At 41.6% G+C, this 16,572-nt stretch overlaps 1 protein-coding gene and 1 long non-coding RNA gene across 7 annotated transcripts; one reads left to right on the forward strand and one right to left on the reverse strand.

The window, feature by feature from the left end:
- Window positions 1-64: 64 nt before the first annotated feature.
- On the forward strand, window positions 65-15,236 carry LOC5513966 (elongation factor-like GTPase 1). 6 transcript variants are annotated; one of them, XM_048727485.1, is made up of 18 exons: window positions 65-278; window positions 430-497; window positions 913-997; window positions 1,838-1,899; window positions 2,056-2,127; window positions 2,336-2,473; window positions 4,638-4,849; window positions 5,103-5,306; window positions 5,716-5,975; window positions 6,478-6,577; window positions 6,967-7,174; window positions 8,693-8,823; window positions 9,450-9,799; window positions 11,033-11,200; window positions 11,906-12,334; window positions 12,694-13,517; window positions 14,230-14,455; window positions 14,553-15,236. In XM_048727485.1, the coding sequence occupies exons 1-17, from the start codon at window positions 188-190 to the stop codon at window positions 14,410-14,412; spliced, it is 3,585 nt and encodes a 1,194-aa protein (XP_048583442.1). In that variant the 5' UTR covers window positions 65-187; the 3' UTR covers window positions 14,413-14,455; window positions 14,553-15,236. The 6 variants fall into 6 exon arrangements, with proteins under 6 accessions (XP_048583442.1, XP_048583441.1, XP_048583440.1 ...); XM_048727484.1 differs by having other exon boundaries at window positions 14,230-14,441; window positions 14,539-15,236; XM_048727483.1 differs by having other exon boundaries at window positions 14,230-15,236.
- Window positions 13,633-14,257, reverse strand: LOC125562995. Its single transcript, XR_007308044.1, has 2 exons — window positions 13,966-14,257; window positions 13,633-13,669 (listed from the first exon to the last, which is right to left on the reverse strand). It is a non-coding gene; the product is annotated as an uncharacterized LOC125562995 (long non-coding RNA).
- Window positions 15,237-16,572: the final 1,336 nt, after the last annotated feature.

Genomic DNA, 16,572 nt, shown 5'->3' on the forward strand with positions numbered 1-16,572 from the left:
CTGACCCTCCCCTGCTAAGTATTGGACATTTGTCTCCTCTCCCCTCCCTACATATTTTCCCTGTTATCCCATATTATTGCAGGCTCAGCTGTTGCACCATGATTTCAAGATGGCGGACAAAGTGTGGTGAAACAAAATAGTACTAGATTGAACGTGTTCGATAAAGAAGAAACGTCCAGTTTTCGTCATGAGGGCTACAACAGTTGAACACCTTAGTGAGCTCCAAAAAAAGCCCCAAAATATCAGAAATATTTGTATCCTAGCACACGTTGACCATGGTAAGAATGCTATTTAGCGATTGTCATCCCTGTGTTTATTTTTATTTTTAAAGGATTTTAATATTTTCTACTATTCTGACAAAGCTTATCTCTGTCAACACGTTTATGCTTATGTATTGATTTTATTTAATTGCGTCCTCTATTTATAAAGGCAAGACAACACTTGCTGATGCACTAGTAGCCAGTAATGGCATCATATCCAGCCGACTCGCCGGCAAGGTTGGTCTGAATGTTTGCTTCCCTTATACAATATCATTAAAAAGTAATGCATCCAAAAGTTGATGGAATTTGCTGAGCATAAACTGTTTGCATATTTCTGACAGCACCTAAAATTTAATCAGGGGCGTAGCCATGGGGTGGCTTAGTTGGCCCGGGCCCCCTCCTTTTAGCAGCCAAAAATACAGTAAATGTATGAGACATTATCTCAAATACAGAAGAAAATGCCTTGAAAGTCCCTTTTCTGTCCCCCCCCTGTTAAAAATCCTGGCTATACCGCTATTAATTATGTTTATATTCAAGTTAGACCTGAGGCAAAAGAAATGAAACACACATCTCTAGAATTTAGGTTCTCGAGTGCAACCTCATATAAAATAGGAGTTAAATCATCTTATTTGCTTTTTTATTTGATTAACAGCTTCGGTACATGGACAGTCTTGAGGAGGAGCAGGTGCGAGGGATAACTATGAAATCGAGTGCTATTTCCTTACACTTCAAGCAAGGTACAATACATAATTCAGGATGTAACTATAGCATGCCTTGAGTGCACAATACAGAAACACTTAGAAAATGTTGGGGTCACAGCCACACCCCAACTGCTCATTTTCCTATACCCTTTAAAAATATTAAGGGAGGCATGTGCCCCCAGTGCCCCACCCCTTGCTATGACCCTGTAATTGTATTATTTGTTTTTCTGAGAAAGCTTTAAATCGAGTGCTATATCCTTACACTTCAAGCAAGGTACAATACATAATTCAGGGCTGTTGCCGGCCTTGGAATATTGGGAGCAGGCCCGTACCCAGGGGGGTGCAGGGGGTGCGAATGCACCCCCCCACACATAGGCCGAAAGTCCACTTTCAGTTCTCAGACGTGCTATTTGTAGACAAAGCTATAAAGCATAAGCTAGATTTCCTTGTATGTCATTAACATTAATCCATAAGTCAGACTTGTATTTGTAGCGAAATCCGACAATAAACGTCCCGTGGAGATACTACAAAGGCAAAAAAATCCCTTTTTGTTCTTTCGGGGGTGGTCAGATTTTTATCAGAAAACTCACTCCCCCCTCCCCCCCCCCCCCCCCCCCCCCCCCCCCCGCCCTTACCCCAGAAAAATTAGGTTCACTTTTTTGGACTTCGCACGCATCAAGAAAAATCCTGGGTTCGGGCCTGAGGAGGGCACAGTAAAGGCAGGCCTCAGCCACTCCCCTACAGGTCATATATATATTTATATTAAATATATTAGGGGGGATCCAGTGCCCACCAATTGTCACAATTGCTACACTTGTTACATTTTCTTCTGAGATAGTTTAAGCTATCAGAATTTATGCACTTCTATGTCGACAGATGAGGACGAATACCTGATCAACTTGATAGATTCACCAGGACATGTTGACTTTTCAAGTGAGGTGGGTCTCACTTTATTTCTATTCTGCAATCACATTTTTGTTGTCATATATATACCTCAGAAGGTGTATTGTCATTATGGCTAAAACCCTATTTTTAATACAAAATTACATAATATAAAGGGTTAAGAATTCTATTTTCCTTGTTTTTTTTTGTAGGTATCAACAGCTGTGCGGCTTTGTGATGGTGCTTTGGTTGTTGTTGATGTTGTTGAGGGTGTTTCACCTCAGGTAATATTACAGTAAATGTTGTTATTGGTCTAGGGGATGGGAAGAGATAATGTTTGGTGGGGATTGAGAAGGATACCAAATCATGCTTGTCGATATTATTTTTTATGGATTATTCAGAAAATTCATGATGTAATGGTGTTATTGTACAGAAGGTTCTTATTCACTTTGACCCTTGTCCATTAACTTAGAATTGGTGGGTTTCTTTCAGACCCATGTAGTCCTGCGGCAGGCGTGGCTTGAGAATATCCGCCCTTGCTTGGTACTGAATAAGATTGACAGACTGATCACAGAACTGAAATACTCTCCCTCTGAAGCCTACATTCACCTCCAGCAGATACTGGAGCAGGTAAACAGTAGAACCTTAATATAATGGACACATCCACCTCCAGCAAATACTGGAGCAGGTAAACAGTAGAACCTCAATATAATGGACATATACACCTCCAGCAAATACTGGAGCAGGTGAAGTTATACAGTAGAACCTCAATATAATGGACATATACACCTCCAGCAAATACTGGAGCAGGTGAAGTTATACAGTAGAACCTCAATATAATGGACACATACAGCTCCAGTGGATACTGGAGCAGGTAAAGTTATACAGTAGAACCTCAATATAATGGACACATTCACCTCCAGCAAATACTGGAGCAGGTAAACAGTAGAACCTCAATATAATGAACACATTCACCTCCAGCAAATACTGGAGCAGGTGAAGTTATAGAGTAGAACCTGAATATCATGGACATATACACCTCCGACAGATACTGAAGCAGGTGTAGTTATACAGAAGAACCTCAATATAATGGACATAAACACCTCCGGCAGATACTTGAGCAGGTGAAGTTATATAGTAGACCCTCAATATAATGAACAACTACACTTCCAGCAGATACTGGAGCAGGTAAAGTTATAGAGTTGAACCTCAATATAATGGACATATACACCTCCAGCAAATACTGGAGCAGGTGAAGTTATACAGTAGAACCTCAATATAATGGACATATACACCTCCAGCAAATACTGGAGCAGGTGAAGTTATACAGTAGAACCTCAATATAATGGACACATACAGCTCCAGTGGATACTGGAGCAGGTAAAGTTATACAGTAGAACCTCAATATAATGGACACATTCACCTCCAGCAAATACTGGAGCAGGTAAACAGTAGAACCTCAATATAATGAACACATTCACCTCCAGCAAATACTGGAGCAGGTGAAGTTATAGAGTAGAACCTGAATATCATGGACATATACACCTCCGACAGATACTGAAGCAGGTGTAGTTATACAGAAGAACCTCAATATAATGGACATAAACACCTCCGGCAGATACTTGAGCAGGTGAAGTTATATAGTAGACCCTCAATATAATGAACAACTACACTTCCAGCAGATACTGGAGCAGGTAAAGTTATAGAGTTGAACCTCAATATAATGGACATATACACCTCCAGCAAATACTGGAGCAGATGAAGTTATACAGTAGAACCTCAATATAATGGACATATACACCTCCAGCAAATACTGGAGCAGGTGAAGTTATACAGTAGAACCTCAATATAATGGACACATACAGCTCCAGTGGATACTGGAGCAGGTAAAGTTATACAGTAGAACCTCAATATAATGGACACATTCACCTCCAGCAAATACTGGAGCAGGTAAACAGTAGAACCTCAATATAATGAACACATTCACCTCCAGCAAATACTGGAGCAGGTGAAGTTATAGAGTAGAACCTGAATATCATGGACATATACACCTCCGACAGATACTGAAGCAGGTGTAGTTATACAGAAGAACCTCAATATAATGGACATAAACACCTCCGGCAGATACTTGAGCAGGTGAAGTTATATAGTAGACCCTCAATATAATGAACAACTACACTTCCAGCAGATACTGGAGCAGGTAAAGTTATAGAGTTGAACCTCAATATAATGGACATATACACCTCCAGCAAATACTGGAGCAGGTGAAGTTATACAGTAGAACCTCAATATAATGGACATATACACCTCCAGCAAATACTGGAGCAGGTGAAGTTATACAGTAGAACCTCAATATAATGGACACATACACCTCCAGCAAATACTGGAGCAGGTAAAGTTATAGAGTAAAACCTCAATATAATGGACACATACACCTCCAGTGGATACTGGAGCAGGTAAAGTTATAGAGTAGAACCTCAATATAATGGACATATACAGCTCCAGCAGATAATGGAGCAGGTGAAGTTATAGAGTTGAACCTCAATATAATGGACATATACACCTCCAGCAGATAATGTCCATTAGGCACTTAACCTGTTTACCCTTATCTCAAACATAGTACTTTTCTGTATAGGGGAACTACCTCAGTTTTAAAATACCAAATGATTAATGTAAAAGCGCTAAAACTCGTACAGTGCACCTGGATGCACAAGTTTCCTCTCTTTCTACACACAGCACATAATATAGCCAGTATAATGTTTTATGTGGCTCTGAGAATTGTGTTATCTTGTAGGTGAATGCCATCACTGGAACCTTGTTCTCCTCACATGTGATGGAGAAGTCTTGTGATAGCAGTGAGACACGCCAAGTCATGGAGGACCCAGATGCAGTATCTATTGATGACTGGAGCTCTGGGTTAGAGGCAACTGATGACTCCAACCTGTACTTCTCTCCAGACCTGGGCAATGTGGTGTTCTCTAGTGCAATTGATGGCTGGGGCTTTAGGTACGACCTGGGCGTGGTGTTCTCTAGTGCAATTGATGCCAGGGGTTTATGTTAACGACCTGGGCGATGTGGTATTTTTAGTGCAATTGATGGATGCAAGTCCATAAAACTGGTCTTCCCTCCAGCCCTAGGGCAACCAATTGACTAAAACCCATTACAAATATAAAGCTACTACAATGTGGAAAACAGGAAGCTTATAGAACTCACATGAATTGTATAATTCTGTTGTAACCAAAGACCATTATCTTTTCAGCATCAAAGATTTTGCCAATTTGTACTCCAAGAAATTGGGTCTAAAAGCTGAAATCCTTCAAAAGACCTTATGGGGCGACTTTTATTTGGATTCGAAAACAAAGCGAATATTCAAAAAAGCTCAGTTGAAGAACAAAAAACCTCTCTTTGTTCAGTTTATTCTGGATAACATCTGGGCACTTTATGATGCAGTTGTCATCAGAAGGTGAGTTACTGATTGTCATGAATATGGTGATGATGAAGATAATGATGATCGTCATGAACGTGAAGATGATCATGATGAAAGTTGATTATGATTAAGATGATTAAGGTGATGATGGTGATTTCATGTCTTTAATGTTGATGGTGATAATGATAATGATTATGTTGTCTATGATGTTGATGGTGATGATAATAGAGATAATGCAATGATGTCTTTTATGTTGATGTTGATGGTTATAAAGATTATGATGACAATGTCTATTTTTCCGATGGTGATGATAAAGATAATGTGATGGTGATTTCCATTATGTTGATAGTGATGGTGGGGAATAATATATACAAAAAAAAGAGCAATTTTATTTAAAAAAAAACATTATAAGGCAAACCTAAAATGCATATTTATTTCTTGGCAGGGATAAAATAAAAAGCGAGCAGATCTCGAACTCCCTGAAACTCAAGATTTCAGTGCGGGACAGTCGCAGCTCAGACCCTCGTGTGTACTTGCATGCCATATGCAGTCAATGGCTTCCTCTCTCATCCGCTTTATTGTCAATGGTTGTGGATAAGTTACCAAGCCCCTTGGAGATACCAGGCGAAAGGGTGGACAAACTGATGTGTAGCGGTCTGAGGACATTCGAATCTCTGCCGCCAGAAACAAGACGACTGAAGGAAGGTGTGACTGGCGAACTACACCCATGTGAACACAATACCAACATCAACCATCATCTCATCATCTTTATAATCATCACCATCATTATCATGATTACTATCAACATTATAGACACCATCATCGCATTATCTTTATCATCACCACTATCAAATAATCTTCTTTTATATCATCAATACCTATATCATCGCCATCACCATTACAGACATCATCACCATTTATGCTGCAAATGTTGTACTTTGTCAATGTGCTTTTAACCTGTAGGTCTCGTTCAGACATATAAGATATGAGCAAGTATTGTAATATCATTATCACATCAGCTGATGATCATCTCATATACCAATATTTTTCCTACTACTTTGTGTTATGTCAGCGGCAGCTTAACCATCGCCTTCGATAACAGTTACAGTAGTTGCATCATCTTTCTGTTATTTTGCTGTGTCGAACTCACACTTCTTAATCTAGAATCCCACAGTATGTAATGCCATTTCTCTTCCTACTTTTTTAGACTTTATAGCGTGCTCGTCGACAAAAAGTGCACCAATTATTGTGTTTGTTTCCAAGATGTTTGCAGTGGATGACAATGCCTTGCCCAAACACAGAAGAAGGTAAGTATAGTCCCACATGAGCTCGATACAGTTACTCAGCTAACCTCACTTAAAACTTACTCTTTTGCACCTCAATGCTTATCATCCATCCCACGATCAAAATGTTTTGAAGGCGCTCTGGCATATTGTAATGCCTTTACAGGCCGTAGCCAGGATTTTGAATTGGGGGATTTGTTTACCCATTTAGCGGACCATTTTTTCTTAGGTAGCTCGTCCTATCTTGCAGTGGTACTCAATTTTCCTTCATCAGACTGGACCTTCCAGTCGAGTTGGGTGGTTCTTCCGAACCCCCCGAACCCCCACTGGCTGCGGGCCTGCTTTATAATAACATTGCTCTGCTGACAGATAATTGACTACCCAGCAACATGCCCCCAACCCCCTTTTTACAGGCCGCTTACCCAAGAGGACATTGCCCAGCGTCGTGAGCAGGCCCGGCTAAAGCATGCAGAGAGGATGGAGGACGCGCTACAGAACGCTCAGATTACACCCCAGAATGATGCGATGCAGACAAAGAGTACCGCTGAGCTCGACTCTGGGACCCCTTTACAAAGCGGTTCAACATCAAACAGTGCAGAAGATGATAAGGAGAGAAATAAGGTAGAATTCTCAGCAGTGTACTATAAGTAACTGTTAGCGGTGCAGAAGATGATAAGGAGAGAAATAAGGTAGAATTCTCAGCAGTGTAATATACGTTACTACTAGCAGTGCAGAAGATGATAAGAAGAGAAATAAGGTAGAATTCTCAGCAGTGTACTATAAGTAACAATTAGCAGTGCAGAAGATGACAAGGAGAGAAATAAGGTAGAATTCTCAGCAGTGTACTATAAGTAACTACTAGCAGTGCAGAAGATGATAAGGAGAGAAATAAGGTAGAATTCTCAGCAGTGTACTATAAGTAACAATTAGCAGTGCAGAAGATGACAAGGAGAGAAATAAGGTAGAATTCTCAGCAGTGTAATATACGTTACTACTAGCAGTGCAGAAGATGATAAGAAGAGAAATAAGGTAGAATTCTCAGCAGTGTACTATAAGTAACAATTAGCAGTGCAGAAGATGATAAGGAGAGAAATAAGGTAGAATTCTCAGCAGTGTACTTTAAGTAACAATTAGCAGTGCAGAAGATGACAAGGAGAGAAATAAGGTAGAATTCTCAGCAGTGTACTATAAGTAACAATTAGCAGTGCAGAAGATGACAAGGAGAGAAATAAGGTAGAATTCTCAGCAGTGTAATATACGTTACTACTAGCAGTGCAGAAGATGACAAGGAGAGAAATAAGGTAGAATTCTTAGCAGTGTTCTATAAGTAACAATTAGCAGTGCAGATGATAAGGAGAGAAATAAGGTAGAATTCTCAGCAGTGTACTATAAGTAACTATTAGCAGTGCAGAAGATGATAAGGAGAGAAATAAGGTAAAATTCTCAGCAGTGTACTATAAGTAACAATTAGCAGTGCAGAAGATGATAAGAAGAGAAATAAGGAAAAATTCTCAGCAGTGTACTATAAGTAACTATTAGCAGTGCAGAAGATGATAAGGAGAGAAATAAGGTAGAATTCTCAGCAGTGTACTATTAGTAACTATTAGCAGTGCAGAAGATGACACGAAGTCCCAAATTTTAAAGCGTTGAATTTCTTGACACTTTCGCCATTTTTTCTGGGTCAACGTGAATGGAAAGGTTTTAAGATTAACAGTGGGTTACAGAATATGTTGGAAGCTTCTATTGCTAGTCAAAACAGCAATTCATGTACCCTGATTGGCTGATCAATGGTAATGCTATCAATGGTAATGCGCGGCACACTGCAAATCTCTCATGCCTCTCTGGTCATCTTGTGCTTTTTTTTCTCACATCCAGTAAAAGTATTTTAGGAATGTCGATCAACCACTCCTTTGTTATTGTTTATAAGTGAAAAAAAAACCCCGGTTTATTCGAAAGGAAACTTCAAAATAACAATCAAGGAATGAAGTCTGGTACACTTTTGACGATCGTTGATTGCAAATATCTTGGTTACCCGCTTGATTTAGCCGATAAAAATGGATCTTTGAGTCACTTGGCATTCAGCGATGGCATAGAATGGCGCTTGATTCGCCTTCTTTAAAGCTCCTTCATTCTTCCCAGACTCACTTCATGGCCTTCGCCCGCGTATACAGCGGTACAATCAGTAGAGGTCAGCAGCTTTACATTCTTGGACCAAAGCACGACCCACGTGATATGGACGAGGACGAGGTGTTGCCCAGTAACACTGACAGGTGAGTGATGATTACAATGGAATTTTCCCTAACAGGACTCCCACATAAGGGATACACAGTTATACGGGACTGACTTGTGAGACTTGCAAGTCCTGGCTTCCCATGATGCATGTAAAATTACCTAACAAATTCGAGGAACATAATATTTACAGGTCGCAACTAGTCCCGTTTATGTGAGTTTTACTGTATTTAGAATATCTAATAAAAGTTCGCTGGTTGATCCCTTCCTTCTCCAAGACATAAAGGGCACAATGTTCCTGCTAATTCATTCAATCTTATCTAACTCTAAATGTTGTTTTATGTTGTCATCAAAAATCTATTGCACATTGATTTTTAGTCCGTCTGCCACACTACCAAACAAACCCTTATAATTCGTTCATTATATCTGTCAGATGGCCAAGAAGAGCCACAAAAAGGTCATGTGTGATTTTCTAGCTGGCTTTCATCACAGATTGTTAAGTGAACCGTCATCCACGAAAACCGCTGACCGTAGCCTGATTATCAAACGTTTATAGAACAACGTTTTGTTTAACAAAAAATAAATAAAATAAGAATTGGCATAACAATTTAACAATGAAGTATGTCTAACCATTGTAGTAATAATGTATATTTATCTCTCTCCTTAGCGAAGGCCTTCAGGTATCTAGCTCTGTGGACCTAGGCACTACCAGACACGTTGCCGTTTTTACCGTGTCCGACCTCTACCTTCTCATGGGCAGGGAGCTAGAGGCGGTTGACTCTGTACCTGCGGGTAACGTCCTTGGGATAGGAGGGCTGCAGCATTATGTACTCAAGTCTGCCACCATCTCCAGCACCCGCTCATGCCCCCCCTTCACCGCCCTAACCCTAGCTGCTGTGCCTATCGTGCGGGTGGCTGTGGAGCCAGTACATGCTGCTGATATGCCGGCGTTGTCACGTGGAATGAGGCTGCTGAATCAAGCAGACCCGTGTGTGGAGACACTTGTACAGAGTACAGGTAAGGTGGGGAATGTTTGTATTAGAGTAACCATGTGTGGAGACACTGGTAAATAGATAGGATAGTGGGGTTGGGGGATTTGGGGCTGTTCGTATTAGAGTATCCATGTGTTGAGACACTTGTGCATAGTTCAGGTGTGGGGAATTTTTGACCGTGTGTGGAGATACTGGTAAATAGATATAGGAAAAGGGGGTTGGAGTGTTTGTATTATAGTGGCTGTGTGTGGAGAGAATGGTACATAGTACTGTTATGGAGGATGGGGTGTTGGCGGTGTTTGTATTATAGTGGCTGTGTGTGGAGACAATGGTACATAGTACTGTTATGGGGGGTGGGGTGTTGGCGGTGTTTGTATTATAGTGGCTGTGTGTGGAGACACTGGTACATAGTACTGTTATGGGGGATGGGGTGTTGGCGGTGTTTGTATTATAGCGGCTGTGTGTGGAGACAATGGTACATAGTACTGTTATGGGGGATGGGGTGTTGGCGGTGTTTGTATTATAGTGGCTGTGTGTGGAGACAATGGTACATAGTACTGTTATGGGGGATGGGGTGTTGGCGGTGTTTGTATTATAGTGGCTGTGTGTGAAGACAATGGTACATAGTACTGTTATGGGGGATGGGGTGTTGGCGGTGTTTGTATTATAGTGGCTGTGTGTGAAGACAATGGTACATAGTACTGTTATGGGGGATGGGGTGTTGGCGGTGTTTGTATTATAGTGGCTGTGTGTGGAGACAATGATAGATAGTACTGTTATGGGGGATGGGGTGTTGGCGGTGTTTGTATTATAGTGGCTGTGTGTGGAGACAATGATAGATAGTACTGTTATGGGGGATGGGGTGTTGGCGGTGTTTGTATTATAGTGGCTGTGTGTGAAGACAATGGTACATAGTACTATTATGGGGGATGGGGTGTTGGCGGTGTTTGTATTATAGTGGCTGTGTGTGGAGACAATGGTACATAGTACTGTTATGGGGGATGGGGTGTTGGCGGTGTTTGTATTAGAGTGACCATGTGTGGAAACACGTGTTCATAGTACAGTCATTGTCAAGGGAAAGTGCTGTATGTATGCTTGAGGGAGTTGCTTGTAAGAGTAAACGTAAGAAGTATAAGGAAAGATTGAAAAGTGCTTGGAGAGACATCATTACGTTGAAGAGAGATAGACATACAGTTAAGAAAAAGTGTTTATGTGGTAACATACCAGATGAGATAAACAAACCTCTATCCGTATACAGGTGAACACGTTATTATCGCAGCTGGCGAGGTCCACTTGCAACGTTGTGTTGATGATCTAAAGCGGCGATACGCATGCGTAGAATTGAACGTTTCCGATCCCATAATCCCATTCCGGGAGACGGTTATACCCCCACCCCGGGTAGACATGGTCAACGAGGCAATTACAGGTAGGCGTTCCTCGAATACAGGGGAGGGGGCTGTTCAAATATTTAGCTATTTGCTTAACCCCATATATCAGGCTTTGGAATACCCTGCTAGCAGACCTTTTCCTGTTTGTTTCTATCAGTTCACTTATCAGTGTCGCGAGTCTGTTCTTTCGCCTTTTTGTTCGTTTGTATCCGCAGAAGAAACCTCTGCCGACAGCCGCCATCGAATACCGTTGAGGATGAGCATTAATCACCTCCAAGTTTTTGGAGGTAGTCACATGGTTTTACAGATTGTTTTTATCAGAGGTGTGACAGCTTTTAGAAAGTGATTCACGCCGGTAATTTTTTGAAACACTCAAGTGATCAGATTTCCAGAACTTTTGACGAGAATGCTCACAACTAACACCATACATAATTAGCAAAATAAGAATGAATTGTTAAACTGAGGGGAGAAAAAATGCCCCGCGCATTTTTCTACCCCCTCCCCCTGCGGAGCGCATTATCCAAGATGGCGGCCGGGTTATGCGAACTCCGTATTTTCGGGGTTTTCGTGCCGGAAAACTATCAAAGCCTACAGGTAGGCTAAAACAAACAGGAAGAAACCTCTGCTAGCAAGGTAGCTTGGAAAACATTTTGTTTTGGTCACACTCAAGACTAATTGGTCAACCCTGCCATCTATTTTATTTGTTCGATACCGATTGACACTGGCTGTGGTAACGTTCTCAGGTGACTCGCGGCTCGCGACTTCCTCAGACCCAACCAAGGAGAAACACTTGGTAGTGATTCAGACTGCAAACAAGCAATGCACGATTCACATCCGGGCATCCCCTCTACCACAGAGAGTTATAACCTTACTGGACGAGAGCGCAGACCTGATTAAACTGCTGACCACCTCCAATGCAGATAGGAACCAATCAAATGCGAATATAATAGGCTCAGAAAAGAGGACTTCCGGTTTGAAGCCTTCGGTCCGGAAGCAGCTGAGTGCGTTCTACAGCGCTTTGCAAGAAGCGTTCCGAGAAGCCGGAAAACAATGGGCTAATGCTGCTGACCATATATGGGCATTTGGACCGCGTGGCACTGGGCCGAATATCCTGTTAAATCGGGACCCAGACTACCCTCGGCCGTCTATTTGGCAGTGCTTAGATGAGAACGGTATGTTAGCGAAACAACATACTTGCGTATAAAACCGCGATAGGGGAATAGGTGAATAAAACAAATAAGTGTTTTAGAGTTGAACGTTTTTCATGCAGTCAGTTCATGATATTATGTCAAATGTTAGCCTCGTCCCCAGGCTTCTCGGCGGGCCTATAAGTCAGCATGAAGCGTCCGCCATATTGGAAAGTGTGAGTCTGCGCGCAAAGCATCATGGAGCTAACAGCAAAGGAGTAGCCTGGGGACAAGGCTAGTCAAATGTAACAACATACAGTTTGGAGTAGCGAGCCACACTGTATACTGTCTGATGCGTGCTTCATTGGATATTTACCTTTAAATATATTTGTTCTTATATTTAGCAGGGTACAAAGCGGGCGAATACAAGCCTTACGATAGCAGTATTGTCAGCGGCTTTCAGATGACTACCCTCTCGGGCCCCCTGTGTGCAGAGCCTCTCATGGGAGTCTGTTTCTCCATAGAGCATCTGGTCCTGAATACCGGGCAGTCCAGTTTAACCGGCTTTATTGAAGAAAGAAGGGATATACAATTCGACCAGAGCGCTAAACTCCCGAACATCTCGTCACCCGCGGGACGGTGCGGGATGGAGGGTGACGCTGCAACTGATACCTATAATACAATTGACGTCATTCAGAGTCCAGCCGAAGCCATTTCGGACATTAAAAATGATTGCACAGCAAAAGTAACTCAGCATAATCGGGATGAAGTAATAGAAAAGACTAAAAGTGACGTCGTAAACGATGATATTACAGTGTCTCCCGTTAACCAAGGGGGTCGACCTGTCAATAAAGATTCCTCCGACTTTGAATATTCGGAAGCAATGAAACCGGAAGTAACGCAGTCTGACCGTCACGGCCCGTTGTCAGGGCAATTGATGTCCGCTGTGAAGGAGGGCTGCAGGCGCGCTTTCCAGCAGCAGCCAATGCGACTTATGGCCGCAATGTACACCTGTCATATCCAGGCCACCGCGGAAGTCCTGGGCCGAATGTACGCGGTCATCGCCAGGCGAGAGGGACGGGTACTGAGCGAGGAGATGAAGGAGGGGTCGGACGTGTTTGATGTCGAGGCTGTCTTACCTGTTGCCGAGAGCTTCGGGTTCTCGGAGGAGATCAGAAAACGCACGAGTGGTCTTGCCAACCCCCAGCTCATGTTTAGCCATTGGGAGGTGGGTGATTGAGGTTAATGATTGCAATCCCGATTATTACAATGATGACTATGATGTTGATGATGACAATGATGATTTTATTTTGCTTGATGACGATAATGATGCAATTTTTAGGTTTTTACTTCGTTGTCCATCAAGACAAAACGCAAAACCTACAAAATAGATAAATGAAATGAATAAACAAATATCGTTCAAAATCATTTCTAAATATGATAGATTTGGCTCTGAAATTATGTGTTTTAGGCCCCGTCAACACGTATCCGGAAATTTGTGAAAACGCAAAAAAAAAAAAAAATTACGAATCCGGTTCTCGTCCACACGTATCCAGCGTAATTTACGGCCGTATCTGGGAATTTTTTAAAACGCTCTCCAGAGTGGAAATGTTTTTATCCGATACGAATACGAATACATGTGGACGGTCGAATCCGGAAAAATTGTATACGCTTACGTCATTCTGTTGGATGCGGCCGGAAAGGGTGAATTTCGTAATATCTTCTAAGTAGTCATTGCATTTGGCTTGTTGCTTTATCATAGAAGTGCAACCATTTAGCTCGTTTCTAGCCCACGCACGCAACTCGATCCCCAGCAAGACAGTATATTTTTTCTAAGAAAAGCTTTGTCGTTATGAACGAGTATCACAAGTATTCCTTGGTTCTACCTATACGGCCCCTGGTTTCTGGTTTCAAACTAACGCCATTATTGTTGTCTGCAGGCGATTGACCTTGATCCCTACTGGGTCCCCAGCACAGAGGAAGAGTACATGCATTTTGGAGAGAAGGCGGACTCGGAAAACCGCGCGCGCAAATACATGAACAGCATACGCCGGCGCAAGGGTCTTTACGTGGAGGAGAAAACCGTGGAGCATGCAGAGAAACAGCGCACGCTTAAGAAATAGCCCCGCTTGCCCCAGGGAAAAAAGCGCAGGCCTTAACGTGGAGGAGAAAAAAAATGAAAAAAACATTTAGAGTAACAGCGCACGCTTAAGAAATAGCCCTGCTTGCCCCAGGGAAAAAAAGCGCAGGCCTTAACGTGGAGGAGAAAACCCTCGAACATGCAGAGAAACAGCGCACGCTTAATTAAGAAATAGCCCCGCTTGCCCCATGGAAAAAAGCGCAGGCCTTAACGTGGAGAAAAATGTAGAACATGCAGAGAAACAGCGCACACTTGAAATAGCCCCGCTTGCCTCTGAATTATAGCAACTTTTAGGTACTGTTGGTGAAAAGAACGACTGGAGTAGGGGATAATAGGGGACTGGCGCTAAGAAATCAAGTGACTTTTTTGCTAGCGCGCGCTCAGGCTTTTAGCGGCAAAATAATAGCAACAAAACGTAACTTATTCAGCGCTTACAAAAACGCCAGAATCCTTTTCTCTCAGAAAGGGTTTAGTTTCATTAAAAGATTTTATTTTTTCGTCGTTCTCTGGTGTGACTGGCGCAGTCATTTCTGATTTTTTTGTTTGATTATTTTGTTTTGAATTTGCCACCCAGAGAGGTCACGTGATCCCTTAGTTCAAGTCCCATCTTGTTATAAACAATCGGTTTACAAAAGGTCCCATCCTTGGCAAAAGGCCTGCTATTTACGCCTGCGCTCCTCCAAGCAAATCCTGGCAATAAGACTTGCAAAATTATAATTGTGATTGACTTTAAATAACAAGCCCCAATTGTTTATTTCTATATGTTTTTAATTTTGAACTTAAGCAAAAATCCTTGATTTACCTGTATTTCTTGATTTACCTGTATTTTGCCTGTGGAAACTCCCACTTGGAACCTCTTGCTGCGGTAGTGCGGTGAATAAAATCGCTTGCGGTTTTATGTACAATACCGTATTTACTCAGCGCCTCCCACGAATACCCCCCCCCCCCCCCCCCCCTTCTCCTCCATAGGTTTTATGTAAATGAGTGAAATGATTATCATTCATATAGTTCTAAGAAAACACTGAAGAACTTAGACTTTGGACAAGAAAGAGACATATTAAGGAAGACATGACGGAAAAACATGACATGACCTTTAAAATAAGCCATTTCACATCTAATAAGGCGGAAAACTTCTCTTAGTACTTAGTGAGTAATAGCCAACAAAATATCAAATGCGACTTTTTGTAAAGTTCCATTGAAATTTGGGCTTTTCGTCCCTGAGCCCATACATAGCGCAAGGATGATCAAGGAAAAAATAAATATCTTGGCATGTTATAGAGAAGAGAAACTGTTGTAGTAAACATTTGCTCTTTCAAATTAGCGGCTCTCTCAAATAAGCGCCTCCCCCGTATAAGCGCCCCGTCTGAGAAGTCGAAAAATTTAATAAGCGCCCGAGTATATACGGTGCACTCCTTTTTTTTTAAGAGAATCGTTCACCTATTTTTTAGAACATGCTTAAAACATATTGAGCATCAGATAGTAGCCAAAGTGTTACTTTCTTACTGTGATATGTTCTAAAATGCGGAGTTACATGTTATTGATCATGTGTGTAATTCTCTTTCTAACAGTTCACCTAGTTTTCTTCCGGCATCCTTTTTTATACTCGAAATATAGTATATGTTTATACAATGAAATTCAAGAACATCTTTAAGCTGAGAGTTAGACGTTCTTATAAAACAAGAGGGTAAAAGTATTTTTGAAGCTTCCGTAAGCAATATACTGCATGTACCGGCTTGAAGGGGTTGCCGACATCGGGAATGTGGAGTCTCCAAAACCAGACAGTTTAACCAGTGTAAAATGATATTCAACTTAATTGTTGAGATCACCTCACTTGATGGTAAAAACTAAATACAAATAATACTGTTAAAAGAGACTCCTACTGAGATTACTAAGATAAAAAAGCTAAATGAAAGATTGTAACTTACGTCTGATGTGTCCCCTAAAGATGATGATGATGATGATGATGATGATTCCAAACTCCGTGCTACCACCAAAAGCGCTTATGTAACTAAAAGCCTTGTAACTAAACACCTTGTAACTGCTAATTATAAACCTAAGTTAATTATCGGGTGTGAATATAATCTAAAAACAAAACAAGACAACAGTCCTTTCTGTAATTTAGTCTATTTATACGTCCGTGACA

This window comes from Nematostella vectensis, chromosome 5 (genome assembly GCF_932526225.1).
Source record: "Nematostella vectensis chromosome 5, jaNemVect1.1, whole genome shotgun sequence".
Taxonomy (NCBI): Eukaryota; Metazoa; Cnidaria; class Anthozoa; order Actiniaria; family Edwardsiidae; genus Nematostella; species Nematostella vectensis.

Coding starts and splice junctions, on each gene's coding strand:
- LOC5513966 (XM_048727483.1), top strand. CDS start 188: ATGAGGGCTACAACAGTTGAACACCTTAGTGAGCTCCAAAAAAAGCCC. Junction 2,474..4,637: donor TCCAGCAGATACTGGAGCAG/GTAAACAGTAGA, acceptor GTTATCTTGTAG/GTGAATGCCATCACTGGAAC. Junction 4,850..5,102: donor ATTGATGGCTGGGGCTTTAG/GTACGACCTGGG, acceptor TTATCTTTTCAG/CATCAAAGATTTTGCCAATT.